This window comes from Malaclemys terrapin, chromosome 23, assembly GCF_027887155.1.
Source record: "Malaclemys terrapin pileata isolate rMalTer1 chromosome 23, rMalTer1.hap1, whole genome shotgun sequence".
Taxonomy (NCBI): domain Eukaryota; kingdom Metazoa; phylum Chordata; order Testudines; family Emydidae; genus Malaclemys; species Malaclemys terrapin.
This window is the reverse complement of record NC_071527.1, coordinates 8,067,160-8,088,499: the sequence shown is the minus strand read 5'-3', so window position 1 is coordinate 8,088,499 and position 21,340 is coordinate 8,067,160. Positions and strand designations below refer to the sequence as shown.

At 62.2% G+C, this 21,340-nt stretch overlaps 1 protein-coding gene across 1 annotated transcript; it reads right to left on the bottom strand.

The window, feature by feature from the left end:
• Positions 1-2,391: 2,391 nt before the first annotated feature.
• COPZ1 (COPI coat complex subunit zeta 1) lies at positions 2,392-20,955 on the bottom strand. The gene is made up of 9 exons (XM_054013201.1): positions 20,821-20,955; positions 10,125-10,193; positions 9,224-9,305; positions 8,400-8,491; positions 7,616-7,671; positions 6,169-6,246; positions 4,798-4,849; positions 4,145-4,183; positions 2,392-2,540 (listed from the first exon to the last, which is right to left on the bottom strand). Exons 1-9 carry the CDS (start codon positions 20,953-20,955, stop codon positions 2,493-2,495), a joined length of 651 nt encoding a protein of 216 aa, XP_053869176.1. The 3' UTR covers positions 2,392-2,492.
• Between the last annotated feature and the right edge of the window lie 385 nt (positions 20,956-21,340).

Sequence of the window (21,340 nt, the reverse complement as noted above, 5' to 3'; positions counted from 1 at the left end):
CAGAGGAGCATTTTGGTGCAGAGATGAGGGCTGTGGGAGGCACGTGTGGGGGGCTCTGGCCCAGCTGCCTTGGAGTGAGCCGCTGGCTGCAGCGACAAGCCCAGTGCCCCTGTCAGCCAGACCTTCCCTGGGGAAGAAACCCTCCAGGGGCCAAGACAGGATGTGCCTGGTGGAGGCACCTCTGGGGCCAGCCACCCCAGCCACACTGAGATCCAGGGAGCAGGGTCCCTCCCACAACTGGGGGGGCATCTCCCTCATTCGCCCCCTGCAGAGCAGCGTTCCCTCCAGGGAGCAGAAGCTGAACCAGCTCTGACTGAGCCCCAAATCCCTGCCCTGTGACCGTCCCGGAGCCCTGAGCTAGAGGCCAGGACTGCCCATGGCCTTGCCCAGTGCCTGCCCGCCAGGCCCCTCTGCCTGGGCCGCGCTGGGCCTGGAGAGCCGGGCGCGCGCGAGCTCATCAGGGGAGATTTATGAGCAGTTGAAGGGGTGCAGCCGCTCAGACCGCGCGCAGCTCCCCGCCATAAATCAGACGCAGCTGGAGGCCGAGACTCCCAGGCTCCTGCACAAGCCGCTGCAGGCGCAGACCCAGGGGGCGGCCGGAGAGGACGGTGCCCACCTCTGGGTACAAACTCCCAGGACAGCTGGGATGATCCTGAGCCCTGGGCACATCCCTGGGGCAGCTACAGCAACCCAGGGGCCAGCTTGGGAAAACCGGCACAGGCACCAACCGGCCTGGAGCCAGAGCCAGGGAGGTCAGCGACTCTGCCCGGGGTGGCAGGGTGCAGCGCAGGAAGGGCCCAACAGGAGCCGCCAGCTGCGATCGGAGCTGGAGCTAGCGGCACAGGGGGCCTCAGGCCTCTCCCCACAGCTGGGGAACAGCACCAAGCACCCCACAGATCTCACTCCTAGGATCCAGGGCAGCAGAGGGATGCTCAGGCCTGCCCCCCGCAGGAGCCCGGGGGGTCACAGCAGGGTCTGCACCCCCCGGCTCCGAAAGCCTCTCCTCAAAGCCGGTTTGGGGGCAGGGATTACCCATGGGGCCTCTCCCCTGGGATGCAGGGAGTGGCAGTGTGCCACAGAGCTGGAAGGGCCCAGCCCAGCAGGGGGCAGCACGGCCAATAGGGGCAGGGCAGGGGAGCGCTGCAGGGGGGGCTGTCAGCCATTGACCCCAACTGTAAACCCTGCATGTGATGGAAACCACTTCAAGCCAGGGGGTGCGGCTGCACCCCAATTTCCAGCACCTCTGGAGCTGTGACCTGGCCCTGCAGGGATCCAGCTGTGGGCAGGGGTCTGGATCAGCGCAGTCAACTCTGTCCAGCTGTACAGCCCCTCTGGGCCTGGCTTGGGCGACCCCTCCCCACCCCGGGGCCTGACACAGCCCCTCTGAAGCACCCACTCCTTTGGAGCCAGGCATGACCCATCTCCAGTGGGGAGAGCGCCCCTGGATCCAACTCCCCCACCAAGATCCAGGCCCATGGCACCCAGAGAGCCAAGGGCAACCAGCGGGAGAGGCTCAGCAGCCTGCAGCTCCCATTGGGTGCAAGGGGGAGCCCTCCTGCCCCCATCACTGAGCACAATGGGGAACCCAGCCCCCCAGCGTGCGATGGGGAACCCTACACCCCCGGCCCCCATGAGCACCCTGGAGGCTGGCTGGAAGTGGCTTTGCCTGTGGCACCGCACTGGCTCCATGGCAGAGCTGGGCCAGGCGCGCCAGTGACGCTGGTCCCTCATTGCAGGGCAGGGAGAGCCCAGAGCCATGGGGCTGCCAAGCTGGGTCCCCGGGAAACGCAGCTAACAGCAAAGGCACCTGGGCAGCGCGTGGAGAAGATGCCCCTCCCCACACCCCTGTGCTGGATCCCTGACTCTCCCCTGGCCTGGGAAGCTGCTGGGCTCCAGAGCCCACCGCACACTGGCTGTACCCAAGTGGCAGCCCCCACGAGGACGTGAGCCCAGGTGACACCCCCCCCCCCCCCCCATCAGCAGCACCTGCCCCAGGAAGGGCCTCAGTGGCTGGATCATAACTGGCTATTGCAATGCCAGGGAGTGCACAGGGTCCCACCCCCTGGAGGGAACAGCCAATGGAGACAGAGGAAGCAAGGTGATGTGGGGAAGCCCCGCCCCCTCATCACACCCCAAAGAGGGCCCTAGGCCAGGACACACAGCTGCCACAGGGGGCAGCAGTGAGGCAGGATCCAGGGTGCCACCCCATCCCATCCTGGGCTTGGTTTCAGCAGCAATGAGTCTGGGGGACCCCCTGTGAGTCCAGGGGTGGGACAAATGGCTGGGCTGGGCAGCAGCCACCTCCGCTGACCCTGAGGTGGGGTTCCCTGTTGTTCAAGGGCTGGGGAAGCAGCAGCCGCCCAGAGGGTCAGAAAAGAGCCAGACAGCAGATCCAGCAAAATCCTCCAGCGTGTTAGGGTGCCAGGCAGTGCGTCATACAGGACAGGGGGGTGGGACACAGTAGAGATGGGGGCAGCGGTGGGATCCGTGCCCTATCGCAGCAGAGACCACTTGATCTGTTCTTTGGCCGACTGCAGCACCTGAAAAGCACAGACAGGGGGTGACTCAGCTGGAGGGGCTGGGTGGCAGATCCTCTTCTCCCCTCCCCTCCAGTAACCTGCCAGCCCCACTGCTAGAGCCAACCCCCTTCGCCATGGTGACCACAGGCTTCAAAAGCCCTGCAGAGGGCATGGGAAACCCCACAGCTCTCTGGGTATAAGCAGGGGCTGATGCCAAGATCCAGGGCCCCAGTTGGCTGCTGTCCCCCCCACCCCCAGAGGGAGCTGCGTGTGGGGCAAGTGCTGCCTGCAAGTCAGGCTCTTTCAGGAACCCTGGGCCCTTTGGCTACTGGGGCCTTGTCTGGGTGCCGCTCCGCAGGGGGAGGTGTGGCTGTGGGAAGGGTCCGCAGGCCGGCAGGACAAAGGTTTGCCAAGCTGGATCCAGCAGGAGAGACTGGCCGGAGAACAACTGGGTCAGGGGATTCCCTCTACTGCCAACCCAGCCTGCAGCCGCAGGCACCAGCTGAGCTGAATCTGCCCCCGCCATCCCGTGGGGGAGTGGGGACTCCATGAGTTTCAGTTACGGGCTGTTCCCCATGACTGGGCCAGGCACTGCCTCACAATGGGGCACAAGAAACCGGATCCAGGGTTAAGATCTGTCTTGTGGCTCAGCCCAGCCTGAGCTGGGATAGGCCCCAGCAGGGCACTCTGTCCAGCCGGGCAGGCTGCCGTCTAGGGCTTTGGCCAATGAGCAGCTGGCCCGTCTGGAGGCAGAGCTGCCCTGGACAGGAAAGCGCCGGGGCAGCCCCCACCAGCAGGCTGCATGGCACAGTGTATCTAAGGGCCTGGCTCAGAGAACCCAGCCCAGCAGGAGCTGGGTTACTGTGGGGCCCACAATATTTCTTAGGTCCTTACTCTAAGGCTACATCTACACTACGGGGGGGGGAGGGGGGGGGTCGATTTAAGATACGCAAATTCAGCTACGCGAATAGCGTAGCTGAATTCGACGTATCGCAGCCGACTTACCCCGCTGTAGGGACGGCAGCAAAATCGACCTCCGCGGCTTCCCGTCGACGGCGCTTACTCCCACCTCCGCTGGTGGAGTAAGAGCGTCGATTCGGGGATCGATTGTCACGTCCCAACGGGACGCAATAATTCGATCCCCGAGAGGTCGATTTCTACCCGCCGATTCAGGCGGGTAGTGTAGACCCAGCCTAAGTTAGTGCCACCCTTTGTGTGCCCCACTGGCTGTGGGCTCCCCAGGGCAGAGGCTGTGCCTGCCACTGGGTCTTGTGCAGCATGGAGCACGCTGGGGGTGGTTAACATAACAATTGCTGCATGTTGCAATCCAACCCCATACTTCAGGGCATTAGCTGGGAAGCGGTCAGGAGGCACCCCCCCTATGGACCGCATTGCCACTAGGGGGCGCCGGAAATTACGACCAGGCCCCTGGGGGGAGGATTCCAGCTGGTCTGCCCTGGGGGATCCCATGCGCAGCTTGGGCTGGGCCTGACTGGGGGAGGGTGGGGACTGGGGCTGGAGTTGGCGAGATCTGGGAATGGGGTAGGAAGTCACAGAGCCCTGGAGCCGACTGGGGGACAGGCCTGCCCGAGCTGGGGGAGTGATGGGTGGGGACAGGGACATACCTGAGAAACTGTCTGCTCTGTCAGGGGGACGTCTTCGCCCTGCAAAGACACATATCATGGAGCAGCACCTCCAGCCCCCCCAGTGCCACAGGAGGTGCCACCCTGAACCCCACCCCCCAATGCTGCTGGGGCTCGGCTTTCCCCTGACTCAAAGCAGGGGGCACTGCCCTCACCCCCACCCCAGTGCTGTAGGGACACGGTTCCCCCCTTCCTCCCAATGCAGGGGGCTGGGCAAGGCTGCCAGGCCCTTCCCCACTCCTCTCAGTGGCAGCTGCTGGGTGCTGGGCCCTTCAAGGAGTCAGGCCCCAGCTCGGCCCCAGCCTGGTTAGCAGCCACCCCTGCCCCCGGGGGCTGGAAAGCAGGAGCTGGCCCTGGGGGGGCTGCCCTGGGGAAGGGCAGGGGCGCAGCAGGGGTAGATTGTGCCCTGAGGGCTTGTGCTGCCCCTCTCCCCACCCACCCTGTAGAGCAAAGCCATTCCAGGGCAGGCAGGCTCCTGCCCTAGCGCTCCTCAGGGTGCCCAACAGGGGCAGAATGGGCAGTTGGCACAGGGACGGGCAAGTCGAGGAGGAGGAGGAGCCTACTGGGACAGGGAGGGACAGAAGCAGGGTTCCAGGGGCTCTGAGTGGGGAGGGGGAGGGGTGGCGCTCACTTACCCGCACGGCCACTCGATGCACCACCTGCTGGGGGTCGCTCTCGAGGATCACGCTGAGGGAGGAGCACATGCCCGTTAACCCTGTGCCGAGAGAAGCCCCTGCTCACGGGTCCCCCCATGCCCAGGCTGCGGCCCTGCGCTGCACACGCCCGTTAACCCTGTGCCGAGAGAAGCCCCTGCTCGCGGGTCCCCCCATGCCCAGGCTGCGGCCCTGCGCTGCACACGTCCGTTAACCCTGTGCCGAGAGAAGCCCCTGCTCGCGGGTCCCCCCATGCCCAGGCTGCGGCCCTGCGCTGCACACGTCCGTTAACCCTGTGCCGAGAGAAGCCCCTGCTCGCGGGTCCCCCCCATGCCCAGGCTGCGGCCCTGCGCTGCACACGTCCGTTAACCCTGTGCCGAGAGAAGCCCCTGCTCGCGGGTCCCCCCCATGCCCAGGCTGCGGCCCTGCGCTGCACACGTCCGTTAACCCTGTGCCGAGAGAAGCCCCTGCTCGCGGGTCCCCCCATGCCCAGGCTGCGGCCCTGCGCTGCACACGTCCGTTAACCCTGTGCCGAGAGAAGCCCCTGCTCGCGGGTCCCCCCCATGCCCAGGCTGCGGCCCTGCGCTGCACACGCCCGTTAACCCTGTGCCGAGAGAAGCCCCTGCTTGCGGGTCCCCCCATGCCCAGGCTGCCGCCCTGCGCTGCACCACACCGATGGCCCAGCTTCTAGCCACCTGGGATTGGGAGCAGCCCCTAGGGCTTGTGACAAACCCCCACCCCCAACGGCCGGACTGTGAGAATCGGGGCAACTCTGACCAGCCTGGGACAAAGCAGGGGCTGCCCAGGGAGCTGGGGGGCTGGGGGGGAGAACATGCAGAGGGTCATGGTGGCCAGCAGGGGAGGGGGTATCTGGGCAGCCAGGCCCTTCAGAAGAACTTAAACCTCCCTCAATTCACAGAAAAATGTCACCTTCCCAGGGCTGGGCATTTAAAGCGGGCACCTCGCTGGGAACACACTGCAACCAGTGTATACATGTACACACCCACACCCTCACACGCCCACACCCACGCACCAACCAGCTGGACACACGTGACAACAGCCAGCTGGAATCCCCCCAGCACATCCACTCTCACATGCAAGGCATGGGGCGGCTGGCGAACAGGGTGTTCCAGCCCTCCCCAGGGAACACTCCCCAGCTGCCAGTGCTGATGCCCATCCACCGCCACCCCCAAGCTGGGCAGGATGTCCCAGCACTCAAGCCCCTGACACAAGGGCCTGGTAAGATGGGCCCAAGACAGGCTGGGTGGAGGGAGGACATTGCAGCCCTGGGGCCCATGGGGGGAGCGGGAGCCTCATTTCCTGGGGGGCGCAGGAGAGGACGCTGGTGCTCACCCTCCGTCCACGATCTCATCCACCGCCAGGAAGAGCCCCTCCATGTTCTCCAGCAGGGCGCGCTTCTCCACGTTCTTCCTGCCAAGAGACCCGTGCCCAGTCAGGGAGACCCACCAGGCCCTGGGCACCAGCTACAGCCCACATGCCATCCTGCAGGGGGCCAGGCCCCCCATCTGGCAGGGGGCTGCCTGGCTCAGATACGTCCAGTATGGGGTAGGGGGAGGAGGCTCGGGTCTGACCCGCTCACTCCCTGGGGGGCTGCCAGGCTATACAGACTGGGGGCAATGGCTCCAGGTGGGCTGAGCCCCAGTGTGCTGGAGGGAGAAGGGGGCTGACAGTGTCCCAGACGTGCCCCCATCCCAGGCACATGGTTCCTCAGACCCACTGGAGTCCGGGAATGCAATTTCTGCCAGCAGAGGATCTGGCCCACTAGGCCCCTCCCCTGCTCTGATCCAAACCCGGGGGGGAAAGGCGACCTCCCAGGGTTTGTGCAGGGTTTGGAGAGTGAACCCAGGACACAGTCCTGTTCACGCCGCCCGGAGCAAGACCCCACTGAAGCGCTGACCCAGCCGCGTGGGCAGTGTTTGGCCAACAGTGCCTGGCACTCTGGGCTCTGCCCTAGATCAGCCAACCCCCTTGCTGCCCGGTGACTGCACCTGCCTCCCCATCTCCAGGCTTGGGCAACGGGAACTCTGATCTTATCTGTCCTGTTCTTGATGTGGCCAACGATCCCGCCAGGGACCGGGGCACCGAGGGGCGGAGCTGGGGCCCTGCTGGTTCATCCCCCTGCTAGGCCGACGGGGCTCCCTTGGCTGGCAGCTCACTCAGCCCTGCTCAGCTCCACTGCCCCGAAAGATCCCCCTCATGGAGCAAACGCACAGGGCCACCTGGACAGGACACAGGGCTGTGCTGGTTCAGAGGGGCACAGTGGGGAGAGGGCCTCGATCCTGGGGTGCTGAGCAGCCATCAGCAGGAACGGAGGGTGCTGGCAGGATCGCGCCCCGCCGGCCGTCTGCAGCTGGTCTGATGGAACAGGCCCTCTCTCCCGAGCCCAACAGGAGACCACGCCCGCAGCCCCTTCCTCAGAAACGTTCAGCTGGTACAAATCAGCCCCTCCACTGGTGGCACTGGAGCCTCACTGATTCACACCTGGCCCAGGCCTGGCCCGAGGGGACTGGGGACTCAGAGCTGATCCCCACTCCGGGTCACCTCATCCTGGCTCAGGTCTTACCCTGCAGCCCATCACCATGGCATCTGGGTGCCTGCCATGTCCAATCAGCAGCAATAGGAGGCCCCGATGCCAGTGCCCCGCTCACTGTGAGCATGCTGAGCCCCTGGCTTCCCGCGCCAGTGCCTCAGCTGGTCCTAGACTGACCCTCCACCCCTCGAGCAGGGGGAGAGCCCTCCCCACACCACGCCCCGCCTCGCCGCCCCCCACGGGTCTTACCTCAGCATCTGGCTGAGCGAGTCAAAGAGGCAGTTCAACACGGCCATGAGCATCAGCTGGAAGAGGAGATGACGCAGGTCAGGAGATCAGGCCCTGCCCCAAGTGCCCCCAGCTGGCACACTGTGGGTCAAGCCCGCTGCTGACAGCCAAGCAGGTCCCCGGGCATAGGGCACTGGGGAGGGGCCATCTGCTGGTGGGGGCTGCCCCTGGCAGGAGAGACAGGCAGGCGAGGGGGCAGAGCATCATCACTGCTCTGGTGTGGGGCAGGGGCAGCCTTTAGGGCTTGATTTGCAAAGGGGCCCAGCGCCCACTAGGAACAATGGGGGTGGAGGACGGTGGGGGATTCCCCACGGCTGCCAATGCGGGTGTCTCCATCACTCTCTGTGCAGCTGCTGGGCATGGAGCCCTTTTCCAGATCTGGCACTCAGTGTGGCTCTGACTCCAGGGCACGCTGCCCTGCCCCACCCCCCTCACAGCGTGCCCAGGGTCAGCTGCCTGTGTGGTGACCACAGGCTGCCCCCGGCACTACAAGAACGCTCTGTCGCAGCCAGATCACCCACACCCGAGGGCATGGGGCAGGCAGCGGCACACCAGCTGGGAAAGCAATGGGGGGTGCGGGCGATGCCCCGCCCCTCAGCAAGGGCCAGGTTTCCCTAGGCGAGCGCCCGCCTCCAGTTCTGTACCCACAATCCCCTGCGGGCACAGAGCATCCTGTCCCCCAGCACCCGCGCTGCCCTGACACGAGGCTCTAACACCTCCCCGTGTCCCCCTGGCAGGAACGAACCTCATTCTCGTAGGAGCTGCCGATGACGTAGAAGTACAGGTCGATGCTGCTCTTGTAGACCACGGTCAGCCCCTCCAGGAGGGCAATCTCGCCTGGTGGTGGGGGGACAGGCCGGCTCGTGGGAAGAGGGGCTTTGCTAGGGTGGGCTCACCAGTCCCCCCCTGCTGGTGAGGCAGGGAGGGGCAACCAGTGTTCATGGGACAGCCCCAGTCTCCGTTTGAGGTGGGCATCCCAAGACCACCCTGGTTCAGAGCATCATCGGTGGGGGACGGCACGGGGCACCTCACTGTTGATTCCCCCCAATGCGGCTGTACCCCAGCCATGGCCCCCAATCCTGACCCCCCACACCCTCCCTGGGAGCAGCACTACTGTGATCCTGTGTGCCCGCAGCGTGACAGCCCAGCAACTGTATACCCGCAGCGGGCACCTTGCCCTAATGGAGGTGCCCATGGCGCCCCTGGGACCCAGAGCGTGGCTTCTGACCCTCCTCCCCATGGTTCCCCTGGGACCCAGAGCGCAGTGTCTGACCTCCCCCCGATGGTGCCCCTAGGACCCAGAGCACGGTGCTTGACCCTCCCCCCCATGGTGCCCCTAGGACCCAGAGCACGGTGCCTGACCCTCCCCCCCATGGTGCCCCTAGGACCCAGAGCACGGTGTCTGACCCTCCCCCCCATGGTGCCCTTGGGACCCAGAGCGCAGCATCTGCCCCTGCCCACTGCAGTGAGTGGAGCTGCAGGGCCCATGAACTGGGCAGGCAGGGAGATCACAGGCAGTGTTGGGGGGCAGAGTCCCTTCCCCCCACCCCGCCAGGCCAGGGCACATACTGTCCGTCCGGTGGGTCTTGTTGAAGATGTTCTTCTCGAAGGCTTTCTGCTCCTTGACGGTGGGGTACGTGTCGTCATAGTACTGCAGAGAGAGGCACGGGCGTTACTCCTGGCCCTGTGCAACTCCAGCCGGGCCCGGAGACCAGGTCAGTCCAGATGGCACAGCCTGCAGCCAGGCACCGGGAAGGGGACATCAAGCCCTCCCACCACACCTCGGGGCTGGATCCTGGGCACCCATGACACCCACCGCAGCCAGAGAGCACCAGGCAGCACAGGACCCGGAGGGGGAGAAGCAGGGCTTGTTTTCATGCACACGTCCTTGAAATTGTAGGACCGGGGATGGGTACAGGTCAGGACTGAGGGGCACTGGCAGAGCTGGGGGGGAGCCCAGAGCTGGGATAGCAGGGGCTGCAGGTCGGGATTGAGAGGCACTGGCAGAGCTGGGAGGAGCCCAGGGCTGGGTAGCAGGGGCTGCGGGTCGGGAGTGAGAGGCACTGGCAGAGCTGGGAGGAGCCCAGGGCTGGGGTAGCAGGGGCTGCAGGTCGGGAGTGAGGGGCACTGGTGTGGTGGGGGGAAGTCAGCTTTGCCCTGTGTCTGGTTCCAGAGTTGCTCCCCTCGATCCCTATGTTCCCAATCCTGGAGTTCACTCACAAACGAGAATCCCAGGCCCCTGCCTGCCCTAGGGTAGGTCATGGGACCCAGAGCGCAGCATCTGACCCCCACCCCCGCCCGCCAATGGTGTCCCTGGTATCCAGAGTGCGGCATCTCACACACACACACACACACACCACCGTGCCGCCCCTGGGACCCAATGCGCAGCCCCTGATGACAGCCCTGCCCATTCCACAGTGCTCCCGAGACCCAGAGCGTGCCCCACGCCGCGCCGCCTGCGGGCACTCACCTTGGCAAAGAGACGGTCGCCATCGTTATCCAGGATGAGGACGGCTTTCACCGTGTACAGGGACGGCTCCTGCAGAGACACAGGCCCAGTCACTGCCCAGAGCCTGCCACGGCCCGGAGCCGCTCCAGCCCACCCACCCCCCACACCCGCAGGGAGCTCAGCCAGCCAGGGCAGCACGTGGGGCAGCCGCGGCCCAGAACCGGGGGGGGGGGGGAGGGAGGGGTGTGCCATGGCACCAGGATTAGGCCCACACCTGCTCCCTGTGTGGGCTGGGGGTGGGAGGGGGGCGGGAGGAGAGCCGGCTCGAGGGACCACCCTGGGGCATGGATCTCGGCACAGCTCCTGGGGCCAGCTCCGATCCTGCCCCAGGTCAGCAGGGCTGGAAAATCAGCCCCACCCCGACGGCTGTTCTCAAGCTGGTGCCCAACAGACGTGTGCATCGCCCCCAGCTGGGCTCTCAACACAGGGCTGGACATACCTCCCCCCGCCGGCGCCGGCTGTGGGCTGTGCTGGGGGGAGTACGCCCCCGCCCTGCAAACTGAGATGCTGCCGCCCCAGCACCTCTCACCCCTACCCAGTGCTTTGCAGACCAGAGGGCCAGCCCCAGCTAGCATCGGGGGTGCTCTGTAACCAGCCCAGCTCTGTCACTAGCGCTCTGGGTGCAGCCGCCCCTGCCTCCCACACCCCATGGCGGGCACGGACGGGGCACCAGAGGGCCCCGCTGAGAGGCATCAGAATGAGTGCGGAATCGGGGGGGGAGTCTGGCCCCCACCCCACAGGCTCCAGCTGTAATCAGGCCCCACATTATTATACAAACCCAACAGCCCATGGCATGACCTAGGCTAATGGCAGGGTGTCTCCAGCGCGGGAGGGGGGACGTTCTGGGGTGAGTGCCAGCGTTCATCCGTCCCCATCCCGGGCCTGCCCCCCTCTTGCCTGCCTCCCCCCCCCAGATCTGCCAGGGCGTGACCCCTTCACGTGCTGGTGCAGCCCCCCCATTGCCCCAGGTGCCAGCGAGGCCTCCCCGGGGCCCCAGCCCAAGCTGCAGACAGGCCCAATGCCCCATGCCCAGTAACACACAGGCCTGCAGGGCTGAGCACCCCCAAGCCAGCTCTCTGCCCCACCTCGCCACAGCCTCCCCAGCCCTGTGCTCTCCCTGCCCTTGGCCAGCAGGGGGAGCTCCAGGCCCACAGCAGCCACAGACACGGCTTGCCAAGGTCGCCCAGCTGGCGCTTTGACGGGCGGGTGGTATAAATAACCAGCTGCTATCAGGCAAGCCGGCTTCCTGCTGCTCACCCCCCCTCCACTCTGCACGGGGCAGCTCTAGCAACCACGTTTATCACTCTCCATCCTGGCCAGCCGCTTCCCCCTGGGCCCCGCAGCGGCAATGGCAGCTCTGACAGCTTCAAAGACAAGGAAGCGGGCGCTAGTGGTTAGAGCAGAGGTGGGCTGGAAGCCAGGACGCCTGGGTTGTATCCCCTAGCTCCGGGAGGGGAGTGGTATCTAGTGGTTAGAGCAAGGGATTGCGGGTCGGGACTCCTGGGTTCTATTCCCGGCTTGCCCCTCTTTGCTGCTCAGTGTCCGACGACGCAGATTGCAGGTGCTGTTTGCACTGGGAACCGGGTAAGTGGGGGGCCAGTATCCCCTCTGTGCAAGGAAAGAGGACAGATGAGGGTCCCCAGAACTAAGAGGCCATGAATGCAGAAGGCACAAGGGAGGCAGCAGCTGCCAGCACAGGGCTGGGGGGGGGTGTGGGCAATAGGGGCTCTGGGCTCCTCGGGGGCCGGCTGGCAATGTGGGGCCAGGGCAATGGGGGCTCTGGGCTTCTCGTGGGCCAGCTGGCAGTGTGGGGCCGGGGCAATGGGAGCTCTGGCTCCTCAGGGGCCACTGCCTGTCACCCTGACTGATGAGAGCCCCTCGTCACCACCAGGATCCACCCCAGTCCCAACCACTGGCTGAGCAGCAGAGCCCCCAGCCGAGCACCCCCAGCAGGGCTCATTGTGACTCCTCCAGGGACTCCCCCTGCTCAGGTTCCACTGAGACGAGGCCTCGGCCCCAGGCTCTAAGGACTGATAGGTCCCACCCCACCCCAGGCCTGTCCCCACAGGGCCCCCCGAACGAAGGGCCATGGGGGAGCTGCCCCTCTGACTAAGAGAGCAGAGTGGGCCAATCCCCAGCCCCTCTGCCCAGCCAGCACCACCCCGGGCGCTCGGCCCTTCACGGGCTCTCCGCCAACACTCGGCCCAGCCACAGCTCACTCCCCATGCGACTGCCAGGAGGGGGCGATTGGTGCCCACTCCTGGCTATGGAGGTAGCACAGCCCTTCCCCTCGCCTCCTCCCAGCCCGCAGGTCACCGGGCCACAGTCCAATACGTGCCAGGTCCCCCAGCCACCAGGCCCCTTGTTACGGCTCCCATCTACCCTAGTGAAGCACGGCCCTGTGCTGGTGACTCACAGTGGTTCCTCCCCACCCCCCATGGCCTTTGCCCTGTGCAGACCCGGCTCACGGCAAGTCTCTATCCGCCCAGGCTGGTGCCATCACCACGGCGTCCAGCCTGCTGAGCCCTGAATGCTGACGGCAGCCTGCCCATGCAGCACGGCAGAGCGGGGGGATCTTTCACTCAGACACCCACAGACGCACGCGGGAGGAGGCACATCCCAAGCATCGTCATCCCTGGTCTCCAGGCCACGCTCGGAGCCGGGCACGTGCACAGCTGGATTCCCACCTGGATTTACACGGGCGCACCACCGTGCGAGGGGGGCACTGGTTCCCCCCCGTGGGGGGCGTGAGATGGAGCAGTTTAGTTCCTGGAATGGGGCTTGTTTGTCTGCAGAGGTTCAGGAAGGGGAGCAGCACTAGTGGGGCTGTTAGGGGCTCGGGCTGACAGCGCTGTGGGAAGGATCAGGGGCCGCGCTCCCATGGGCACACGAGCCGCTAATGGCTGGGTTGGGATTCTGACGTCTCCCAGCGCACTGGGGCAGGATCTAACCCAGGGGTGGCCAACCTGCGTCTGAGAAGGAGCCAGAATTTACCAATGTACATTGCCAAAGAGCCACAGTAATACGTCAGCAGCCCCCCCATCAGCTCCCCCGCCCCCAGCACCTCCCACCCACCCGCAGCCCTGCGATCAGTGCCTGTGCCTCCCCCTCCCTCCCAATCAGCTGTTTCGTGGCATGCAGGAGGCTATAGGGGGAGGGAGAGGAGCAAGGACATGGCAGGCTCAGGGGAGGGGGCGGGAAGGGATGGAGTGGGGGCAGGGCCTGTGGCCAAGCCAGGGGTTGAGCAGTGAGAACCCCCCAGCACATTGGAAAGTTGGCACCTGTAGCTCCAGCCCCAGAGTTGGTGCCTATACAAGGAGCCGCATATTAACCTCTGAAGAGACACATGTGGCTCCGGAGCCACAGGTTGGCCACCCCAATCTAAGGACTTCAGCCCATCAGCGGCCCAGCAGCGGCCCGTGGCTCAGGAGATCCTCAGCCCACCAGAGTAAAAGGAAGGGGGTTTGCACAGATCAAGGCACGGGGCACATGGAAATCGCTCCCTGCAACCCACCACCGGGCATGCGGGCACCGCTGGGCCCCCTGAGAGGCTCTTGAGTTGACAGCGGTGAAGGGGCTGGGAGCCAGGGGAGCCTGCTGTTGACGTATCAGGCGGTCTAAGCAATCAGCTTAGCTTGCGGCAGAACCCCACGCAGGCCAAGAGCCACAGCTCAGGGCTGTAGACCACGTAAAAGGGGTGGGGGCACTTGGGTGGCGCAGCAGAGACCTGGGGGACCCCAAGTGAGACAGACGCTAAAAAGCTCTCGAGACAAAGTTCTGTGATGCACTGACCTCCACGTAGCCACAGTCTGAGTGTATAACAGAACTTCACCTCAAATGCTGCGGGCTCTGCATCCGGCACCCCCACCCCGTCCCGGGCACAGGCCCCCCGGTACTGCCTGGGGCCTGGCAGCGGAGCAGAAAACCACCCGTCTGCGGATCTGGGGAGTGCAGGGCGGTTCCCAGACGGGCACGGCTGCCTCTCCTGCAGCTGAGACTCTCCAGGACCAACCCCGTACTGGAGCCCGAGCGGTGCCAATCGGCCATGACGCCCTCTGCCCTCCATGGAGGCTGCTGGTGCCTAGCACATTCCAGGATTGGGCCCCTGACAGTTGTGATGCATGGACTGGCTTCCACTGGGCACAGCATGGGACTGCCCCACTTCTGAAACCCCAGAGCCCCCTGGCTGCCTGGCACCAGCCCAAGGGACCCCTCCCCATAGCAGCTCATCCTTGTGTCTCCTAGGAGAGAGGGGGAGAGGACAGGAACTGCTAGGTGACTCCACAGCCCTAGGAAGCCTGGCTTCACGGGACATGACTTCCCCCAGAAGCCAAGCATGGCCTAGCCTGCGGGGAATGGGCCCAATCCTGCAGCCCTTTGACTCCAGAAGTGCCTGTCAGAAAGCTGGTCTGATCCCCACGCCCAGCCCAGGAGACCAAGACAGTGGGGCTGAACCTGCCAACAGCAACTAGGCCATTCGGGGGCATCTCCACTTGTGGGACACCCTAAGGGATCTGATTGGTGGGTGCGCAACCTAAGGGCCCGACTGTCAGAGGTGCCAAGCACCTGCTGCTCCCATGGCCATCACTGCAAGTGGCCAGTGGGTCTGAGAATCAGGTCAAAAAACTCTTTAGGGCTCGTCAACATGGGAAGTTAATTTAGATTAATTCCATGTGTGGATGCTCTTACTCCGGTATAAGAGTACCCTATTCTGAATTAGCTTAATCCACTTCCAAAGTGGATTAAGGGTTAAACTAATATTAACCTACTAACTGACACATGGAGTTAATCTGGAATAGATAATCAGATTTACATTCACACCCTGCTTTATTCTGGATTAACTCTCAAACGAACCCCAGCCCTTAACTGCATCCCATATTGGTGCAACTGTCCCGAGGTTCCCCTCCAACGTGGGGGCTCAGCTGTGTTCTTCTGGGGGCAGCTGGATGGACAGCCCTGGAGAGCTACATTCCCCTCAATGCACAGCCCAAACATACACCTCACCCTGACCAGGACCAACCCTCTCTGGAGCTAACAACGGAGACCAGTCTCCATTCGCTCCTTGACCGAGAGGGCCTGTGTACATGAGCCAAAGGAACCAGCTTGAAAAACCACAAGCCTCTTTTACATCCAGCTAGTCATTTACAGTAGCTGCTGCCCTGTGCTGGATTAGAACCAGCAGCCTAGAGCTAAAACGGCTGCGGCTTCCCATCCCAGCTCCTGCTCCATCCAGCCCCCTTCAGAGGGGAAATGGGAAGCAAAGAGAATGCAAGAGGAGCCCTGGAGGATTTACACTTCTCTAGAGCCACGCTGCCCCGCAGAGCAAAGCAAATAAATACACATTTTAAATCTATAATTAGTGCTTCCGGAGGTCAGAGGGCCTGGAGCCCGAGAAGCTGCCTCAATTTCTCTCTGGAGGTTTTTAGTTTGAGCCTCGAGCAATCGGCCATCCAAAGGAGACTTTAAGAGTTACGGCGCAGTTTATTCTGATCATTTAATTTGGAAGTTTCAATAAATTAGACTTCAATCAATTCAAGTAGGTGCTCAACAGCCCAGATGGTCAGCGCGGTATCGGCAGCCGCACCGTAAACCTTTTAAGGCTGCCAGGACCCTAACTAGGGGATAGCGCCGGAAAAGAGATGCCAGAAGCCAAGAAATACAGGTGGGGCTTTATTATTATTATTTGCAAAGGCGACTGGCGAACCTGTCTGCAGACAAAGGAGAGGGGCAGGGAGTTGCAGGCAGCAATACAGAAGGGCATTTTAGACCGGGTATTGTCAGGCATCAGTCGATCTCCAAGCGCTTTACAAAGGAGATTAGCATCATTATTATTTTACAGATGGAGAAACTGAAGCACGGGGCAGGGCCGTCACTTGCCCAAGGTAACCAAGCATCAGGCCAGTGGCAGAGCAGTGAATGGAACCCAGGAGTCCTGGCACTCAGCTCAGTGCTCTATCCACCCACAGGGAATCGAGGGAAGCATGCCGCGAGCAGCCGGGCTTTCCGGGTCACCCAGCTGGATACTCAGCGTGGAAGAAATCGTTCACACAGCCCTATGCTCTGACCAAGATCAGGATTCCTCTGGCCCCAGCACCATCTCCGGCTCCTCCCTGGGGAGGCTGGGAAGGGGTATCTCCATTGCACACACAGGAACCTGAGGCAGGGGGCAGAATAAGTGATTGGTCGCCAGAGTCCAAGTCCAGAGCCCTAGCTTGCCCTTCCTGTGCTTCAGAGCCAGCTGTAACATCAGCCTGGCCTCCTCTAGAGCCAATCCCCTAGGACGGACAGACAATGTTTTGAAATGGTCGGGCGCAGTGTAAAGGGGGGGCGGAGGGGTAGTCTCACCACCCAGCTGTAGGGGCAGGGGAAGGGTGACTGGAGCACTGACTGCGCGGGCTGTCCTGGGCTTCCAGCAGCTCCCAGGCAGCCAGGCAAGGCCCAGGTGAGCTAGAACAGCCTGTGGGCTGCTCTCCTTTGTGCAGGGAACCATGCAGGAACTGACCAGGATGAGGGAGACACAACGGTGACTTCAGGCTGCCGTTCCCCTCCCCATCCCGGGTTCCGACTCCGGAAACATGTAGCAGAGACTCAGGCCCGGGTGCCACACACAGAAGTGCCTTGGCTGGTTGGCAAGTGCCACGAGAACTAGCTGGAGCTGACCAGGCTCTCAGAGGGACAGGAACCAGTCCAGTCCAAACCACTTTGGCACCAGCTTGAAGACACCAGTTCAACCAACCCTCTCCCTGCTGGCCCTTCTGAAACCTCCCAGAATCCAGGGTGCCCAGAGCGCACCGCAGCCAGACGAGCGCTAGCGTGCCAGGAGCAAGCCCACCCCCGGTCTCAGAGCCAGGCAGCCTGGCTAGCGGGACAGTCTGGGTTTAAACCGCTTCTGTTGTCCAGGGCAGCCAGTGAGGCTAACTCCGCTAGCACTGCCACACAGGCACCAGGGAAATCAGGGGGCCAAGGAGCCAATACCGCAGCCTCCACAGCCAAGGCTTGGAGAGAACAGCGAGGCAGGCCGCTGGCTCAAGGGGCCCTCTGCTCTCTGTCCCCCACTGGCTGTGTCTGACTCCCGCCCAGCTCATTCACACAGTCACACCGATCAGTCCCATTCCCCCTGAAACAGGGCTACACCCACACTGGGAACTCCCAGGGCAAGGAGGCAGACACCGAAATCACACCTTCCTGATCGCAACCTCCAGCCCTATGCCTGCGACCAGAGCCAGGTGGGCAGCCCCTCCCGCCTGTGCAGAGTCAAAGGAGCTTCTGGGTGCAAGGGACCCCCTGCCAAGAACTGCAAAGCGCTTTGCTCTGACCCCTCCCTCCAACACCCCACGTCTCCCAGGACCAATGCAGGAACATTCCCTGCAGTCAAGGCCCTGAGTCCTGGGAGGAGCAAGGGGGCTAAACTGGGCCTAAGGCCTGTATGTAGCAAAGAGTCCAGATTTCAGAGGAGGCAAAGGGGAAGTGACACTGCAGCTCCAGGGGCTTTCAGGAAGGTGAGTGTGTGTGGGGGGTGGAGTTTTATGAAATCAGAAACGAAGCCGACCACCCCATTCAGCACAGCGACCCCTGGCTTATTTACGACACTGGGATCATTTCACACGGCCCCACGCTACTGCATTTTCAGGACGCTGTGGGGTTTTGCTCCAACCACACAGAAGAATGTCACAGAAGTCATCGGTGCCAGAAATTTGGATGGGAGAGGAAGGAATTTTGCCTGCGAATTTTCCACCATTTAAACTGTCGTTGTTAGGTTTCAGAGTTAACACAATGCACCAAACAGGGGCTGGTTTGCCCCTGTCTGAGCTAGCATCCTAGGGCCTCGGCAGACCCAGGCCTAAGTTATTCAGTTTTTCCCACATTCTTCCCAAATGCGAGGTTTTGAGATACTTGTCTCAGAGCACGCAGAGATGGTGCAGCTGGTTTTTGAGGAGAGGCCCCCCCCACCCCCGTCCCAGCTGCCCTGTGTTACAGAGTAGCACCCTGGGCCCCACATGACAGTCACAGCTGATCTCTCAGGACCCAGCCCCCAGGGTTAATGGCCTGTCCAGATCATACAGATCCTCCCCCACAAAAGTTGGAATCCCTCCCCCCGCCCAGACAGAAGGGGAACTCCCACCCAGAGCAGGAAGTAATCAAACCCTCCCCCCGCACACACACACACACAGCAAGTGTTACCCAGCATACGCCCCTGCTATCCACACACCAACAGGTGACACAGGGCAGCCCTCCCCCCTCACGTGCCAGGAGCACCAGGCCTGGGGCAACCTCTCCCCTGCCAGAGCCTCACACAGCCCAATCCCAGGCTGAAAGGGACTTGCCACAGCTACCGTGTGCATGGCAGGGGGTACCTAATGATGGAGCCCATTCTCCCCCTACCATCCCCAATGGTGGTGCCCATTCCTCCCCTCCCCCAAATAGCAGTGCCCACTCCTAGATTCCAAGGCCAGAGGGGACCACTGTGATCAGCTCATCTGACCTCCTGTACAACACAGGCTATAGAACTTCCTCGAGCAGATCTTCTAGAAAAACATCCAATCTTGACTTTAAAATTATCAGTGATGAAGAATCCACTATGACCCTTGGTAAGTTTTGCCAATGGTTAATTACCCACACTGGTAAATATTTATGCCCTAGTTCCCGCTTCAACTTCCAGCCATTGGATGGTGTTATACTTTTCCCTGCTAGGCTGAAGACCCCATTATCAATTATTTGTCGCCTATGTAGATATTTATAGACTACAATCAACTCACCATGTAACCTTCGCTTTCTTAAGCTAAATAGATTGAGCTCCTTGAGTCTATCTCTACAAGGCAGGTTTTCTAATCCTTTAATCATTCTCATAACTCTTCTCTGAGCTCTCTGTCAATTTATCAACATCCTTCTTGATCAGTGGGCACAGAACTGGACACAGGAGTCCAGCAGTGGTCACACCAGGGCCAAATACAGAGATAAAATAACCTCTCTGCTCCGACTCAAGATTCCCCTGTTTATGTATCCCAGGGTTGCATTAGCCATTGGGGCCACAGCGTTGCACTAGGAGCTCACATTCAGCTAACTATCCACCATCACCCTCAAATCTTTTTCAGTCACTGCTTCCTAAGATAGACCCCCATCCCGTAAGTACGGCCGACAGTTTTTGTTCCCAAGTGCATAGCTTTACAGTTAGCTGTATTAAAATGCATACTGTTTCCATGCACCCAGTTTACCAAGTCATCCAGATGACTTTGTATTAATGATCTGTCCTCTTCATTATTTACCACTTCCCCAGTCTTTGCATCATCTGCAAACTTCATAAGCGATGATTTTATGTTTTCTTTCAGGATACTGATAAAGATGTTAAATAGCACAGGGCCAAGAACCAACAAAGGACGACCCCACTGGAAACACACCCAGTCGATGACAATTCCTCATTTACCGTTACATTTTGCGACCTATCAGTTAGCCTGTTTTTAATCCATTTGGCGTCTGCCATGTTGATTTTATATCATTCTAGTTTTTTAATCAAAATGTCATGCGGTACAAAGTCAAATGTCTTACAGAAGTCTAAATACATTACACTGACACTATTACCTTTCTCCCCCATCCTCCCCAATGGCGGGGCCCATCCCTCCCCTGCTTCTCCCAATGGCAGAGCCCATTCCTCCCCTCCCCCAACAGCAGCGCCCAACCCACTGGTGGTGCCCATCTTCCCCCCGGCAGTACCCAACATCCATCTCTCCCCAACAATGGAGCCCATCCTCCCCAATAGCAGTGCCCAATCCCTCATCCCCCAACAGTGGAGTTCATCCCCCATCCCCCACACTGGCGGTGCCCATCCTCCGCCTTCCCCAACAGCACCCAACCCCCAACAGTGGAGTTCATCCCCCATTCCCCTCACCGGCAGTGCCCATCCCCTCCACTGACAGTGTCCATCCCCCATTCCCCTCACCGGCAGTGCCCATCCCCCATTCCCCTCACCGGCAGTGCCCATCCCCCCCACTGACAGTGCCCATCCCCCATTCCCCTCACTGGCAGTGCCCATCCCCCCCCACTGACAGTGCCCATCCCCCATTCCCCTCACCGGCAGTGCCCATCCCCTCCACTGACAGTGTCCATCCCCCATTCCCCTCACCGGCAGTGCCCATCCCCCCCACTGACAGTGCCCATCCCCCATTCCCCTCACTGGCAGTGCCCATCCCCCCCCACTGACAGTGCCCATCCCCCATTCCCCTCACCGGCAGTGCCCATCCCCTCCACTGACAGTGTCCATCCCCCATTCCCCTCACCGGCAGTGCCCATCCCCCATTCCCCTCACCGGCAGTGCCCATCCCCCCCACTGACAGTGCCCATCCCCCATTCCCCTCACCGGCAGTGCCCATCCCCCCCACTGACAGTGCCCATCCCCCATTCCCCTCACTGGCAGTGCCCATCCCCCCCACTGACAGTGCCCATCCCCCATTCCCCTCACTGGCAGTGCCCATCCCCCCCACTGACAGTGCCCATCCCCCATTCCCCTCACTGGCAGTGCCCATCCTTTCCCCATGTCCCAACAGCAGTGCCCAACCCACTACTGGCGGTGCCCACCCCCCTTGTCCGACCCCCACTTCTCCCCTCAGGGTTCAGTCTCTCCCCCAGGGCTCCCCCAGCCCCCCCGCCCGGAGCCCGCGCCTACCAGGATCAGCGCCTCCATCTTGCCCTCAACGATGCTGCCGACGTGGAGCAGCAGCGGCAGGGGCCGCGCGCCATTGGTTGGTCGCCTGCCAATCGCAGCTCCAGGCCCCGCCCCCTCCCCATTCTGACCGTTCATTGGCTAACCCGTCTATCACATCCAGCCAACCAGAAATTCCATTCCAATAACTGGGCGTGTCCCAGAGAGCCCCGCCCCTCAGCCTTCGTAGTTAGTGGTCGGTGATTCGAAGGCGCCCCTCTCGGTCACTCGCTGAGGCCCCGCCTTCCGGCGGGGTTAGCGTGGGAGGGCGGGATAGTTCCCATGACGACCAGGTAAGCGGTGACGTAATGCGTCTCTCCAGCCCTGTGCTGTGGTTGGCGGGATTACATGTCACATGACCGGAAGGAGTCGTTATCCGCTGTGTGTGGGCCCCGCCGCCGTAGGGTCATGACCCTAACCCAGGCACCCTGACCTCTCTAGGGTCATGACCTTGAGAGCAGGGGGAGGGGCCATGCTGGCTCCC